The 16310-nt window shown below is 55.6% G+C and overlaps 1 protein-coding gene and 2 long non-coding RNA genes across 3 annotated transcripts; all 3 read right to left on the bottom strand.

The window, feature by feature from the left end:
* Positions 1 to 57: 57 nt before the first annotated feature.
* On the bottom strand, positions 58 to 11392 carry LOC119099029 (integrator complex subunit 8). Its single transcript, XM_037222076.1, has 11 exons — positions 11351 to 11392; positions 11080 to 11169; positions 10292 to 10519; positions 7555 to 7717; positions 6963 to 7214; positions 6538 to 6662; positions 6115 to 6242; positions 2373 to 2491; positions 1719 to 1873; positions 640 to 819; positions 58 to 246 (listed from the first exon to the last, which is right to left on the bottom strand). Exons 1-11 carry the CDS (start codon positions 11390 to 11392, stop codon positions 124 to 126), a joined length of 1605 nt encoding a protein of 534 aa, XP_037077971.1. The 3' UTR covers positions 58 to 123.
* Positions 11393 to 11604: 212 nt separating this feature from the next.
* On the bottom strand, positions 11605 to 12913 carry LOC119098525 (uncharacterized). Its single transcript, XR_005094252.1, has 4 exons — positions 12820 to 12913; positions 12361 to 12564; positions 12094 to 12229; positions 11605 to 11699 (listed from the first exon to the last, which is right to left on the bottom strand). It is a non-coding gene; the product is annotated as an uncharacterized LOC119098525 (long non-coding RNA).
* A 1433-nt stretch (positions 12914 to 14346) lies between these two features.
* LOC119098524 (uncharacterized) lies at positions 14347 to 16031 on the bottom strand. Its single transcript, XR_005094251.1, has 3 exons — positions 15968 to 16031; positions 15146 to 15257; positions 14347 to 14462 (listed from the first exon to the last, which is right to left on the bottom strand). It is a non-coding gene; the product is annotated as an uncharacterized LOC119098524 (long non-coding RNA).
* Between the last annotated feature and the right edge of the window lie 279 nt (positions 16032 to 16310).

Genomic DNA, 16310 nt, shown 5'->3' with positions numbered 1-16310 from the left:
CGTCCCAGCGGACGGGCGCCGCCTCGTCACACGCTGAGCGGCGGCGTGCCGCGGGCAGGAGCGCCCCCTCGGACGTGGGGAGGAGGCCTGGCGTGGCGCTCGGGCGGCGTGCGGCGGCGCACCTCAGGCCGCGTACTGTTTGACCATGGCGCGCAGGAAGCGGGCCTTGCGCACGCCGGCCGCCTCGCGCTGGATCTCTTCGTTGTTGTTGGAGTTGAGCTCCAGCTGTCCGATCAGCCGGATCACCTGGAACGGTCGATCAGACGGTATGCAGGTGTGGGAAACACTGATGCGCGATCGACGGGCACCGAGAAGCTGATATGTAATGAACGTCGCCGAGAAGGTGCGTTGAGACACCCTTCTCGGTGACGTTCATCTCTCACAGGAGGATAGTGCTGACGGCGGTGCAGTCACGATCATCCAAAGCGATGCAACGTGGTTATCGTAAAACTAGCGCCTACACACGGAACATGTCACGTCTTTAGTGACAAAAAGGCCGCAGTATTGCTGATGATGCGCAGACCGTCGTGGGTCGTGTTTTACTACTTTACTACTACAACTGCAAATTATCGGCACTAAACACGAGCGCCCGCGGTTAGGCGTCATATCAGCCTCACGCTGCTAATGCGCTGAGCTCACCTGCTGCCGCTTGTCGCGTTCTGAGCGCTTGTGGTGCAGGTGCGTGAGGTACTCGAGCAGCGTCATGTCCCAGATGCAGTCGTAGTATGCGTCCATGGCGTCGGCGCAGTTCCGTTCCGCCACGTACTGGAACGCGCTGGCGTAGTCCACCTCGTCCAGGAACTGGCACAACACGGCCGCCTGCGCGGCAGGCGCGGAGGTCACGGCCATGTCATCGTCGTCACCATTAGAAAGCTGCACGAGCGCCACTGTCTCTAGCAGTTGCTGAAGACGCTCACACAGGATCAGGGTGCCGGGAGGGCTGAAAACACTGCAACAGCACTGCTGCCCGCCCGGCACAGCGGACTGGGACGCGGCGCACGATTCCGAGTGAAGCACAGGACTGTCGGCCAGTGGATGTCTCAGAATGGCGGCAGCCATTCGGAGAAGCGGGTGCGCGCGCGTGATGTACAGACAATGATAAACTAAACCGCGAAGCTGGCATTGTTTTGAAGCTGCCAACTAGTGAACGAGGGTTTAGGAGGTGAGTCTCACCACAATCAGTGTGTGCCAGTGTAACGTGCAGCGGCACCCAATCTCTGCCCACTTGCAACAGCGCCGAGCACAGAAACCCTGCGAGCTTCTCCCTGTGTGCAACACGAGGACCAGCTCTTGATCCCAGCCGCGCTGTAGCGGAGTCGTCTGGAGTGAACAGCTCGAGTCTCGCCTGTGTCTGGAAGCTGCAGCGTGTACCGCGAGTCTCACCTGCGTGTAGCAGTGCAGCGTGGAACAGCACTTGATCATGCACCGCAACACGGCCTGCCAGTCTCACCTGCGTGTAGCAGTGTAGCGTGGAGCAGCACTTGATCATGCGCCGCAGCACGACCCGCGAGTCTCACCTGCGTGTAGCAGTGCAGCGTGGAGCAGCACTTGATCATGCGCCGCAGCACGACCCGCGAGTCTCGCCTGCGTGTAGCAGTGCAGCGTGGAGCAGCACTTGATCATGCGCCGCAGCATGACCCGCGAGTCTCACCTGCGTGTAGCAGTGCAGCGTGGAGCAGCACTTGATCATGCGCCGCAGCACGACCCGCGAGTCTCACCTGCGTGTAGCAGTGCAGCGTAGAGCAGCACTTGATCATGCGCCGCAGCACGGCCTCACTCAGCACGGTGCGGGGCACGGGCCGCGTGAAATACTCGGAGCTCACCAGGCACGCCTCCAGGTAATACCGCAGCGATGAGGTGGGCTCGTTACCCGCTGCCGACAGGGCCCGGTTCCACCGGTCATTCAAAGGCGCCATCGTGTCACCGCCAACGATATGTCTTTGGGTGAGCTTTTGGTATCGTCAATAATGCATCCATTCAGACAGATGTTGGTAAAACACGGCGTTTTGATTAGTCGGAATCTTTAAAAGCACACTCGGGGTAAAATATTTGCCCCCGCCAAACGTGCACACCACAAGACAATTGTACATAATCAAACACGTGCTTTCAAAACGCCGTCAAACTAGGTTGCAACCTATGACAAATTGGACACCCAAAAACCAGATGCTCCTAACGTGCTACGCTCGAACTGCGTGATCATGACGTGAACATAACGCTGGGCGGCAAAGCCGTGGAGCATCTGGATCTTTTGAGTCACGCTTTTACCCTTCGAAAAACATCGGCCTCGACACGGCGCCCTTGTGTGCGTGCGTGGGTGCATGTGCATGCGTGCGCGCGTGTGTGCATGCGTACATGCATGCGTGTGCGCTCACCGTATCGGAGGTCGGCCATGGCCTGCAGCCAGGGTATATGGCAGGGGTAGAGCCTGATCCCCTGGGTCAGCAGCGTCTGCAGACACTCGGACACATTCTTGATGGAGAACAGGTTCGGGCTGGAGAAACATCAGGCGCGCGTCAGTCACGGATCGGGGCGTGACGTTGTATCGGCGTACACCACATTCCGGTACTGCCAGCATTGGCGCGCTGCACGGAGGTGGCCCGCACCGACTCCCAGCTGGAGGTGTTTGCTAACCGAGTCTCCCCTGACAGGTGGGGGGTGCAGTTCTGCCCAGGCGTATTCCTTCCATCCATACCCCAATTTAACCCCGTTGAACCCTCGGTCGATGCTGGGCTTCCAAAGTTCCACGTTACTTTTCGCTTCGTGTTTATTTCTATAGCTCGACTGTTACAATTTCAATGGGCAGGTTATTACAGCCACAATAATGTAAGACACAATAATGCACGGGGACCAGGTTCCCGGACAAAAAATGCCGGGAAAAAATGGATGCCCAGAAAACTAACAAAAAAGTGCCGAACAAAAAAAAAGTGGAAAAAAAATGGTCGAAAGATCCATAGGGATACAGGCCGACAGGGCTTTAAGTCCAGTCCAAACAATGTCGAGGCATAAAAAGTCAAGAGGGATACAAGTCGCCAGGAATAAATTTGAATTGTAAAACGGCACTAGGTATAAATTGCGACATGGATAAAAGTCGATAACAAACAAACGCACAATACGCGTATATTTGGGTAAAAATAAATAATCAGGAAGGCGAGAGGATTTCAGACTGACGAATCCGAATGATTTGGCTCGTGGCATGAGGGGGGATGGTACCGATTTGGCTCGTGGCATGAGGGGGGTGGTGCCAATCGCACTCTGAAGGGTCCATGTACTGCGTGGGTCTCGCCGCCTCGTATCCCTGGGTCCTCTAATTTGGGCCCGGCTGTGCTCGTCCAGCAAACGGCCTTGTCAGGAAGCCAGCCTTCCAGCCTTCACACCGACCAGTGCAACCCACCTCAGGGTTATCATATGGTCGGTCTGTTACGGGAACCTTGCAAGCAACTCTCAACATGCCTGCGAAAATCCCCTCTCAGCCATTTTGTGGGACGGTCGCAATCAACACAGGCGCCCACGGAAGAAGGCAGCGCGCGGCGGTGGCGACCACCGCGAATCCCGTTTTTATGTTGTTTTTTTGTGTTAAATCTGGTGCTGGCCTGACACGCGCCTGGTTCCAAAAAAGGTTCCCACTTCTTCCTTCTGAAGACGAGATCTTGGATCCCGGGTTCCGGATCATTATTTTATGAGCCTCATCCCTTGGTTTATGGGCCCATTGGGTTGATTTGCGACCACGGTGCGGTGATTCCTGGTCCTCACTGGTTCTTTCGTAAATACAATACAAATTTAGCTTCCTGGTTATTCTACAAACACCAGCACCTAATTCCTGTTTCCCACTGACTATCCACAAAGAACAGATTGGATCCCACCCGTTTTTTCCAGACACCAAACCCTGGTTCTTGTTTCTAATTGGTGCTTTGGTTTACACTGGTAGAGCGTTTTCCAACCTTCATCCCCGTCGAATTGAATCCCTTTCGCACTTTGATGTGATCTGACTTATCCCGGTTGGCTTCGTCCTTTGACTTCTTCCCGATTCGACTATTATCTTTTTTTAACTTTTTCCCGTTTCGACTTTGATCCCTCTTGGCTTTAAGTCCTTCTATTTCTTGCCCGATTAGACTTCTGCGCCTTTCCAATTCCACGACAGTCTACTTTTTCTCCTCTGATTTTTTCGTTCGACTTTCTCCATTCTGCTTTTCCATGCAACGTTTGTTCGGACGTCCGCGTGTCTATTCTGACCTTTACAACACAAAGGAATGCCCGAAAATGTCGCTAAAACTTGCGCTGCCAGATTAGCAGCCATGGATTCTTTTGCTGCGCAGCGACGACAGTCCCAGCTAATTTTCACGACGCAAAACCGTCCGATGGTAGTTTTGTTGCGTACTGAGCAGCCAACGTGCGGATGTGTGGTGGGAACGATTGGTAACATATACTGAAATCAAGCCCGGGAACGTGACCAGAAGCTGTTGGGAATTGAAGTTTTCCTCTCATAAATTGTTTTGCTTGTAACGAGCACAGAAATTCGAGGTCAGAACACTGAGGATCTAGAAAGATGAATGTGGCGCTGCGTTTACCCAAGATTTTGCTTGGAAGGCAAGTGGGAGTGATTTACAGATGCTGCTTAAGCACGGCAGGCCCAGACATCAAGGAACACATTGATGCGTTAGTCAAGGGCAATAAAGTAGTGGTTTTCATGAAGGGTGTGCCTGAGCAGCCAAGGTGTGGTTTTAGCAATGCTGTTGTCCAGATCATGCGGATGCATGATGTGAAATATGATGCACACAATGTCTTGGAAGATGAGTCCCTCAGGCAGGGCATTAAAGAGTACAGTGATTGGCCAACTATTCCTCAGATTTACTTAAATGGAGAGTTTGTTGGTGGCTGTGACATTCTACTCCAAATGCACCAAAGTGGAGAACTCATTGATGAGTTGAAGAAGGTTGGCATCAAATCAGCCCTGCTTGAAGCCGCAATGAATGAAGGCAAGGATGGAAAGTGAAATGGTAATTTTTCACCCAGCTGGGTAGGTCAGCAGCAAGTTTCAATGTGACAATGTCCTTATTTTGAGTGTCTGCAAATGGGGGGAATACATTTGGATGCCCAATGTCTTGGATTGGTTTGAATATGGCATGATCATTGGTCATATAGGCAAAAATGGCAATCTTAGCCAACAGTAGTTTTTTAATGTTAAAAACACTATAACTGCACAGTGAATATAGGGTGGTGGTCACATTATATCAAACATATGATAAATATTGTCAGTGCACCCATCTTTCATGCCCCTAAGCACAAAACATACTTGGAGAAAGTAATACAAATTACAATATCCACCCCCACCCCACTGTAAAAGCATGCTTCAACAGGCAATGTCTAGGTCATGGATTACATGGGTACCTGATGGTGCAATGTCATCTTGTTCATTAACTGATGTTTTTAAGACATCAGACATCATAAATAATCATGAGCAGAAATATTCCAGCAACATCTTATTGGATTGCCTTCAAATATATATATATATATATATATATATATATATATATATATATATATATATATATATATATATATAATAATAATAATAATAATAAAGATAACAGCAGACATCAGTCAAACATCATTCTGTCACAATGATGGTGCAATACTATTGCATCAAGGTCACACTGACAAATTAACAAGTGATTGCATGTTCAAGGTGGAGTTCTTAAAATGCCCCAAATTGTTGTTTTTTATGGATAGCTAGGTAAGATCTATCACTGAAAAGGTAATGATCCTCCCAGTGTAACCAATGCCTGTTACAGATTGCCCTCCATGAGAATGTTGCCACATAGTACAACATGTGATGGTACTAGGCCACCAGGGGCTCCCTGCCACCACTCTTCACATTCACACATAGCAGGAACTGAACTGAGTTGCTGCAGCCTGGATATGGGTGACTATGTTGATGCAAACAGTCACAAAATATACAGAAAGGCATGCCCTGGTTGCCATGGTGATGAAACCATCTACACTGTGACATGCCTAGCCTTTAGTGAGTACTGCCATCAGTAGTTGAGCACCACAGATTGTGGCCTACAGCACAGAGCCAGTTCTTCAGAGGCATATGGCGCTGGTGGCTACACTCACTCATTGACGACGGTGGGCCAGAGCACGGCGTGCTCCAGACTCATCTCGCGCGTCGAGTCGTCCAGCAGGATGTTGTGCAGGCGCGTCAGCAGTGACGTCAGCACACTCAGGCTCGTGTGCTCGTGCACCTGCCGGCAGCGCCGCTCGTGGTACGCCCTCCCACCCGTGTCAACAGCAGACTGGCGTTGCTCACAAACCTTGGGAACGATGCAAACGCGTGCCCTTGCTGACAACTACCCAACATCACACAGGCAAACGGCGCATAAGTACACTGCGCCGGCCGCCACGTATCGCGGCTGTCGTCTTCCCGTTGTCTGGTCTGGCTCTGCGTACAGCAGCACAGGTCCGGCCGCAGCGGCAGGAGCGTGCCGCCCGGCCGCGGCGGCGGGACCGCAGCGCGCCGGGCTGAGTCCGTCTGCCCACCTTCTGTATGAACTGGGTGAGCTGCGTGCGCGACATGATGCCGTGCGGCGAGTCGCGCTGCACGGCTGAGCTGCCGCCCACTGCCGAGCGCTTCTGCTGACCGGTCAGCAGGAACATCGGGATCACTGCCGGGGGGCCGATCGCGGTCAGCCAGTCAGCCGCCAAACGACTGCATAACTGGCAATACCGGTGTGGACACGGAGCCGCCGCACAGCAGCCATACGGAACATGAGACACGGGGCCATTAAGCAGACCAAAAAGCTTCAACACAGATAAACACGAACATAACTGGGCGAAACCGTAACGGCGGCCCGGTGCATAGCGGACACGATGCTTGCGCTACTGCGGCAAGCCAGCCACCGACGTTCTCCGCCACCCTGCTCCCCCATCCGCGTGGCGGGGCCCGCTCCACCGCAGCGACTCGCCTGCGTTCCAGAGGTCGCGCGACATCTTGCGGTTGTTGCCCTTGTTGACGAGCTCGCGGCAGACGGTGGCGAGCAGCGCGGCCAGGTCCACCTGCGACCAGCGGCGCTCTAGCTCGCTCAGGTGGTCCCACTCGCAGACGTTCAGCAGGTAGAGCGTGCAGTGCTCCATGAGCTCGGAGCGCGGGATGACGTCGCTGCCCGTCTGCAGGGCCGACAGGCACGCCTTGGCGCGTGACGTCAGCTCCCGGTAGTCTGCCGGGCAGGGCGGCCGTCCACACGTGCCGTTGGTGATGCGTCACGTGGGCGAGCACGCGACGCGCCGCTCATCTCGGTGCGGTGGCGGCAGTGAACGACCGTCGAGCCTTGTTAAGACGCGACGTGCAAAAAAAAAAGACGGCACAGGCGACAGAGCAGCAGCGTCGCTGAACACGGTCGGCCAATCGCCAGACATCGTGCGTGACGGTACAGACGCGAGAACTGATAGAAACAAGGCTTGCGCCATTTAGTTTGTGCACCGAATGTCATTTCCTTCTTGCCGTCTAAAAGTGTTCTTTGACGGTCTGCCAGCGCGTGCAGCAGCTGTCGGACGCACCTCCCAGCTTGGGCCAGTTGTGAAGGAGCTGAAGCAGGTCGGCCAGCAGCTGCTCCCAGCCGATCAGGCGGGCCAGCTTGGCGGCCGTCTGGCCCTGCGGACCGGCGCCCGACTGCGCTTCCTCCAGGATGGCCTGCAGCAGGTTCCGCGAGCCGTCGAACCGCTGCCGGGCACAGAGGGTCAGCGCCGTCAGTCCGCCGCCCCACCGGTCCCGCCGCTGCGGCCGCCGACTCAGCAAGCCCGGCATGCCGCGCAGCGGCGGCCCGTCAGCACTGCAGCATCGCCGAACTGAAGAATTCTCTCAAAATGTTGCCATTTTGCACAAGTTGTTAAGGTGTTTCAACAGCACCATCGATCTCACAGGCGAACGGTGGGACTTACATTGGCTCCAAACTTACATTCCGAGAACAATATTTTACAACTCAGTGCCCAGTTCCAGTGCAAATAACAAAATGCGGGAGTCAAGGACCGACACCCGACGCTCATTGTTCAAAGAATGCGTAATATCCCGACCGTCGATCAGTATCACTGGGTTTTTCGACGCACTCAGGTGCTCAGGCTTTATGGCGTCGCCTGCTTCTCGCCCTGGCAGGAAGGGCGGGCACCGCGGTAGAGCACGGTGCCCGCCCGGTGAATCTAAACCCGCACCTCTAGTTTTCCAGACGCGCGATGGTTGACGCAGGCACGTTAACTACTACACGCCCCCCACCCGCCGTGGCCGTAGATCAAAACGTAATATCGGCATACAACCATCACCTGCATGAGCCATCACAGATCTTCAGTACGCAAACGACATTCGTTTAAATTTCCACCGCGTCGAAAAATAGTATTTGACAACTGATCACCACCTGCCTCGCTGCGTCAACACCACGTGCCGCCCCATTACGTTGTCCACGTCAAAGCCCCGAAGGCCGTTTGCAATGGAAGGAGTTAAATGGCATCTCTAAGCTGTACTTTTCACTAGGTTCCCTCACCTGTGAAGTAAACCACCACACTGCCGTTCGAGTAAACCAAGCACCTGATAAAACGCAACGTGCATGAAGCTCTTGAACAGTCAGCTTAACTTGTAAGTAATTGTGCTACTTGGTGTCACAAATGCGGTCAGCGGGTGCAAAGAAGCAAGCCCGTCAAAGACGTGACTGGCCGGATGGGACCGCTGAAGCCACGGAATGTAGGGTTAGTTCACGATAAGGCTCCTTCGGTTTTCTTCGCAAAAACGCCCACCTACTTAATATTCCAAATAACGCGAAACTGAATTAAACCAGAGAAACTGCGTCACGTGTGAATGACAATTGCTAACTCAAGTTCAGCGTCCTACAACAGAGTGCATTTTCACTGATTTCAAAAGCCCTTGTTCCCATCCGCTGGAGCGTAAGATAACGACTAGTTTGTGACATGCATGTTGTTCATTTACTGAATCATGTGTGGCGTTACGGGTGTTTTTCATGCTTTCGGTTTGCTAGAGATAGATAGATTGTGATCTGGAACAGGATTTTCACAACCAGACCCTAATTACGGCCGAAACCGTCATAGTTCCTGAACTTACATACCACCTAGCCACGGCACTTACTTTGAGAACTATTTACTGCGAGACGCGGTCAAGAACGCAGACGGCAACTGCCACCGATCAGCCCTTATGGGTGGCTCGCTAGCTAACGATCGGAGGTGGCGCGAGGCGCCAGCTTGATGCACTGGGGCTGAACTGTCTACGGCGAACGGCCGTGTTTCCGGCACTTCTTGAAAAAAATAAAGCACGAACGCACACCTAGCTAACGTAGTGTAATCGTCCTTGCTGTGTTTGAGATCCACTTCAATTTGGAAACATTCCACCATTTCGTGGTGATCACATCCAAACATCGCTTTGGTAAAAATTGGTTGTGACAGCAAAGATTGAGGAAGCAAAACGACTGTCGCCAGGCGCCAACATTGAAGTCAGTAAAGAAGTTAGTGCAGCCTTTTTACAGAAAACACGGTGGTTAATTCTTCAGTTCTCCTTGTACCACATGTCAAGCCGAGTTGGTGGTTGTGTTTAGTATGTTTTCTATGGGTTATAACCAGACAGTCACCTCTTGCGGCGTGGCACGAGCGATGCACTCACAGACGTTACTGTCATCGCCATGCACATAATACCAAAGCATAAACGAATCGACTTCGTCGCATTTGGATGGACCGAACAATCCTGTAATGAGCTTAGAGAGCAGAGGTCTTCTGATGATGAGCATACGCAGACACATTCACATGACGACGGGCATGACATGAGAATCAGCTGACTGCGTCTGGCCTCGCCTGGCACTTGTAATCGGGTCCCGTCCAAGCCGTCCAAGCGAGTCGATAAACTATCTCACATTGGAACGGCGACATTCGGCCAGGGCCGTGGAATGCTTCGCAAACTTCGGTAATCATTCGAATCAGTATGCTTGTGGAGCACCACGTCCTTAATGCTGCACATATCACGCTCCCACTGCATCATTACACTATTGTGATACCCTTCGTTTGTACCACTGTGCCACAGCATCCCCTCTGGTCTTTTACAGATCAAGCTAGGGGAAGGTACTGGGCCGAATTCCCTTCCTGTCTTAACGACCCTCCCCTCGACCCAACCTGGCGAGGACGCCCCTCAGCAACGCCTCAAGTACGGCTCAAGCCCTTCATCCAGCCGGCTGGAACAGCTGGTCAGCCCAGCACGACCAGCACCCAGCACCCAGTACCAGCCGGCAGCGGCACGGAGTCGCCTCACCTTCAGCTGCAGCAGCTCCCTGGCCTTGGCCATGATGATGTAGAAGTAGTCGCGTCCGAAGCCGGCCGGCAGCGACATGATCACACTCTGCACAGGGATGGGCAGCTCCCAGCGGGTGTTACAGCGCCAGAGGGCGCGGCCCGGCTGCAGCTCGGCCAGCTGACGCAGCGTGCGGCCTATTTCGGCCGGCGAGTACGACTCGATCAGACGCCGCTCAAGGAACCCCGCCTGGCGACACAGAGGTACGGTACGACCCGATCAGACGCCGCTCAATGAACCCCGCCTGGCGACACAGAGATACGGCACGACTCGATGAGACGCCGCTCTAGGAACCCCGCCTGGCGACACAGAGGTACGGCACGACCCGATCAGACGCCGCTCGAAGAGCTCTTCCCCCCCCCCCCCTCCCCCGTGGACACAGGGCGTGACACACAGAACGGCTTTGGGCGCGAAGACAGGAATGAGGGGTTGTAGGTTTGCAAGCGGACACCATCCAGCAAAAGCATGAAAATTGGGGTGTGGTGTGCTCCATTAAACGCGCTGCCGATGTGACCCGCAATTTCAACACATTCTTTAGAATTTCCGTGAGGGGATGACATGGTGTGAGGGAGGGGTACCGGTATTCACGCAACAACCACGAAAATTCGGTGCACCACTGTCCTGACCCACTTCTCGAACGGACACGGGCACAGCGATTCGTGAACACCGCACGGCTCGTGACCGCCCATCAGCCGTCTCCGGTCCCACCCCGTCACCCAAACGGCGAGTGGCTCCGGTCACCGGCTGACCTGCACGATCGGGTCGTGGAGGCCGACGGGCGGCTGCGCCTCCTCCGTCCAGTCGCCGTCGTCGGGCTCGGCGTGCAGGCGGCGCAGCTCCTCCAGCTGCTCGGGCGAGCAGAGCGCGGCGGCGGCCCGGTGAGCGGCCAGCGCCGGCACCAGACCGGCCGCGTGCTGCCCGGTGCGCAGCAGCAGCAGCCAGAGCCGCTCGCGCGCCTCCTCCGGCGCCGACGCCGCCTCCAGCACCGCCTGCCGGCCAACAGCGGAAGCTTGGACACGCGGCGCACGCCGCCGGGCTGCGAAGCGGCCTGATCCCGACCATGACGCAGGCCACGCTGCGGATGGGTAGGGAGCACCGGGCAGATTCAGTCCGTCCCAGCTGGCCGTGGCCTGTGCGCTGGTCGACTACACAGCTAACACACACTGACAGCGGCCGAGTCGCTGGGGAGAGGCGCGCAGGGACCAGCCGGTCGCGCAGCCCGGCTGACCGCTGGTCTCTCCAGACGAGCCCGGACTCACATCCAGGAGGAACTGCTCCAGCCGCCGGTCGGCGGTGAGGTAGGACTGAGAGCTGCATCACCTGGTGGACGGCCCTCCAGCGCCCGGCGCACGCAGTTCAGAATGTCAATCTGCAGACAGCAGCGGGTCAGCTCACGAGCGAGGTCAGGAGAACGGTACTAAAAGAAACACTGCCCAAAATGAAGATAGCGAATGCTCACTTTATATCGCCTAAGGCTAAGATTACCCAGCCGAGTCCAAACAACACCGCGGAACGTTTAGAGATAGGCAGTCGTACATATCAATGCATTCATGAAGGGGTACACCAACACAGACCGGCGACAATATCCTGGACCGTATTCCACGAACCGGGATGTGGGTGTCACACAATTTTTACACGCCACGATAAAGAGGGAAAGTTTATACCGCAAAAACCCCACCCGCAAAACGGCTTTCATCTCCAGACAGCACCGCTGACTGCCCCAGAGCCAGTGAGACGGCTGCGGTGCGGGTGCCGTGGCGTACCTTGTGCGCCAGATCCGGCGGCACTCCGTCGGCGCGACGGGCGATGAGCGCCGCTACGTCCCTCGCCAGCGTGTCGCGGGTGGAGAGCGGTCACCTCGCGCCGCCCGTTGTCCTCCAGCAGCACCTGCACCACGTCCTGGCGGCGGCAGCGGGCGTCAGCGCACCAGTCAGCACCGCCGCGGGCCACAACGGGAGGACGTCACACGGTACGGGTGCGCACGAGAGGAGGTCGGCACGGCGCCAGTTCCGCCGGCGGCGAGAGCTCACCTGGTACCCGTTGGCGATGCTGTGCCTCAGCCGGTGGTAGAGGGAGCGCTGCTGCGGCGGACCCGGGTCGCCGTTCACCGCCAGGCAGTAGCCGGCCAGCTCTGCCGCCTTCAGGCACACAAACTCGGACGTCTCCCGCCACGGCGCGCTCTCGTACAGCCGCTGGCTGGCAGGCGAAACAGCGGCCCGCCTCGCCGTACCGGGCTGTGGACAACGCACCTCCGTCAGCAGCCCGCATCGCACCAGAAACGCACAGGCAACACGCGAGCAGACATCGCTCGGTGCGGGCGCAACAGCTTAACAAGGGGCACCCGATGGGGCTAAAGGGCCTGCCGAGCCTGTTCTAGCTCAGACCAGGCCCCTCACCTCCCCCTTCCTGCATAGGGACTCAAACCAGACGACTGGCCGTTCCACTCCGCACCGGGCGCCGCCACCGCCGCCGCTGCCCGGCGCACTCACCCTGGAAGAAATGGAAGCGGCCGAGCTCGAAGCCGATCTGGCAGAGCAGCTCGTCGCCGCTGACCGGGGCCGCCTTCTCCCAGGCGTGCACCGCCTCGGCCGTCTCCGTGTAGCGGCCGAAGCAGCCGACGGCCGGCACGAGGGTGGGCGGCGCCAGCTCAGCCAGGCGCGTGAGCAGCGCCTGCGAGCCGGCCGCCTGCGCCTCCACCGCCTGGCGCACCGCCTCCGTCACGTGCGGCATCACCACCGTCGGGTCCTGCTGGCCGGGCCTGCGGCCGGACAGCGCCAGGTCAGAAGGGTCGCGGACGTGACCCACGTCAGCCACCGCACGCCAGTCGCGACCGAGCAGTGACGCCGGGGTAGACCAGGGGAGCGCAGCCCTTAAACCGCTGGCGCCCTATCGTTCGATTGTAAAGCCGTCACAGTAGTGTCACTATGCGTCATTTCGCACCGCAGCCCAGACTCACACGTGCCTTTTGCAGCGGAACTACGTGAAGGATCACACGCAGACGCTTTTGAACTGACAGTCGGTCGGAGAAGAGCACGCGCGCTGGAAATCCGCGCGCCACCCATACAGCCGTTGAGCGGCAGCGCCAAGAGCGGTCCGCGCAGCGGGGAGCGCGCCGTTCCGCCGCGCGCCGGCGGCCGCCCAGCGCCACGGGCGGCCGCGGCCCGAAGCCCACTCACAGCGGTATGGTGAGGAACCCACTCACAGCGGTATGGTGAGGAGCCCACTCACAGCGGTATGGTGAGGAGCTCACTCACAGCGGTATGGTGACGTTACGCGATGGCCGCGCGGGCATGGCCAGCTGGCAGACGGTCCACAGCGAGCAGTCCGCGCGGCGGGAGCGTGCCGTCCTGCCGCTCGCCGCCGACCGCCGCCCAGCGCCACGGGCGGCCGCGGCCCGGAGTCCACTCACAGCGGTATGGTGAGGAGCCCACTCACAGCGGTATGGTGACGTTACGCGGAGGCCGTGCGGGCATGGCCAGCTGGCAGACGGTCCACAGCACCCAGCGGTGGTACAGGCTGACGGCGAACACCGCCTGTCGGCTGAGCGACTCCAGCGCCAGCTGCGCGTGGCCCGAGACGTCGCCCAGGCCGGCGCCGCACTCGGAGAGCAGCGTGGTCATCAGCGTCTGCTGCATCGGCAGCGGCACCCTGACGACGATGGCGGTCCCGTAACGCAGGCAGGCCGGTGGCAGCCAGCGGCGGCGCCCAGCCATCATTCGGTAAGGCCGACAGCTCCGGGTACAACACAGCTAGCGTGGCTCAGCATCATGAACATCCACATATTCATATCGACTAAAAGTGCGGTAGAATCCAAAATCCTGTCTCACAACGAGAGACCCGTCAGATCCCCACGGCCGACTGCCGCGGCATCGCCCTCACTGTTTGTCCAGCGCCATGAAACTCCAGCGGCGGTAGGCGAATATCTGGACGGCCAGCAGCTTGTACTGGAGTCCGGCCACGCGGCGCGCCACGCGCGCCGTCTGCAGCAGGCTCTGGCACATCACGGCGCGCCGGTCGCCGTCGCCGGCCGGCACCACCTCCACCTCGGCATTAGTGGTGGCGGCGGCGGCGGCCGTGGCCGGTCGCGGCGCGTACGCGATCAACTTGACGATCAGCTCGGCTGCGGAGGGGTCTGCCGGCCGAGCGGGGCGGGGCCGCATGGCGTCAGCTGGTTTGGTGTTGGTCTGTGAGCGAGGCTGGGTTGGACAGTTTGGCGACGGTTTGTGGTGATGATGATTAAGAGTTTTGGAGTGAGTTGACAGTCAGCAGTTATTTTGGGCCCCTAATGACATGCTGGTGTGTGGATTGGGCAGGGCCAGCCAGTGTGGAGCATTCTGAAATGGGCAAGGCTGGACAGTGTGATGCAGTCTGGGTTGGGCAGAGTTAGACAGTGTGGTGCAGTCTGGAATGGGCAAGGTCAGACAGTGTGGTGCAGTCTGGGTTGGACAGAGTCAGACAGTGTGGTGCACAGGTCAAAACAGGTGAAAGTCACGTTTACTTTCGGATGGGGACTTCACAGGAATTTTTTTGTGGGACCATTTGCTCCGTGCCATAAAAATATATTTACAGGTCATAAGTATAATTAGGTCTCAAGCATGAAAACATGTAGTCTTTCTCTTCAAAAGACCATTAAAATGTGTCTCTGCAGCTATAAACTTGTGACAAAAGTCAGCATATGAGACTACAAGTAACCCTACAAGTGAGATGATGAGATAAAACATGGGAAGGGTTAGCTGGGATGCAGAGTATACCAGAGTAAAAAAGAGAAAATACATTTTAAAAGTAAAACACATGCCAGCCTCTTGACAATATTACCTGGTGAAGGCCCTGACAAATGCTCTAAAAGTTTCTTCTCACTGAGAAGCTCAAACCATGGTGTGAGAGTCATCCCAACCAGATAGAAGCAGTTGCAGCTCAGTTAGCAGTCCTGTAAAAGAAAAGAAGGGAGCTTCAGTGATCACTGAAGACACTCAAATTATGAGTGTTATTGAGTCTCAACAGCTACTATGCCTCAATGCCCCCTCAAATTATCATTCTCAGCCTGGATTTTTGTGAATGGAGAAATGATCTTTGTGTGATCTTTGGTTTTCATATCACTGTATGCAAAAGTGAAGTGATTTACAGTAAGCACCTGACATAGGAGAACCACCATCCATGCTTATAATTCATCTCATCATGCCTTACTTTCTGGTCTTTTTTATTCTTTGTATATCAGTCATTCTCAAGTGCATCTGATAGTCCTATTCTGCATGCAATAAATAGCACATGGGCCTGCAGAAAACTCCAGAGTACACCTTTTACAGGGCATATGCTGACACCAAAGTTTTACAGTTATTATGACATAGCAGGAAGAAAACAGGTAAATATAAACATATTGTATGTGTCAAGACAGCATAGCAAAGCATTCTCAATTAAGGATTAGACACTTACAATGGATAAACTGCAACCAGATAGTTTACACATTTCCCTAAGCACATTACGTACATAAAGCAAGAAACAAAATACCCCCAACCCCACACGTCTCCTGCAAATGTTCCACAGCCTTCTCGCATCAACGTCAAAGGTCACAGGGCTACATTCGTCAAGTTGGAACGATATTACACATTCACATTTGCGCGTCACCTCCCACCTACTCACCAATTACGACGAACTTCGGCTAACAGATACAGCTAACTACACTGTTGACGAATATACAAGTGGCTACGAACGTCACAGGGCTTGACCGGCTCGAAACAACCAAAAAATGTATGAAATGCGTCAGAACTGACTTGAACAATAGATACCAAATCCAGTTCAAGGCTAAAGGGATGTTTCACATTTGAACATATTCAAGCAGACAGGGTATGGGACAGATCAACTAAACAGAGAAGCTGTATTGTCTAAAGCGGTCTTTTCCATTTAAAAGCGTGACAACAGCTATGAGTAAGCCTATTGCATGGCATTTGATGCTTGCTCCAGCATCTTTAAATATGCAAAACCC

Source organism: Pollicipes pollicipes, unplaced genomic scaffold, assembly GCF_011947565.3.
Source record: "Pollicipes pollicipes isolate AB1234 unplaced genomic scaffold, Ppol_2.1 Scaffold_4740;HRSCAF=5597_pilon_pilon_pilon, whole genome shotgun sequence".
Classification (NCBI taxonomy): Eukaryota; Metazoa; Arthropoda; class Thecostraca; order Pollicipedomorpha; family Pollicipedidae; genus Pollicipes; species Pollicipes pollicipes.
The sequence above is the reverse complement of the archived record's forward strand: the minus strand, read 5'-3'. Positions and strand labels throughout refer to the sequence as shown.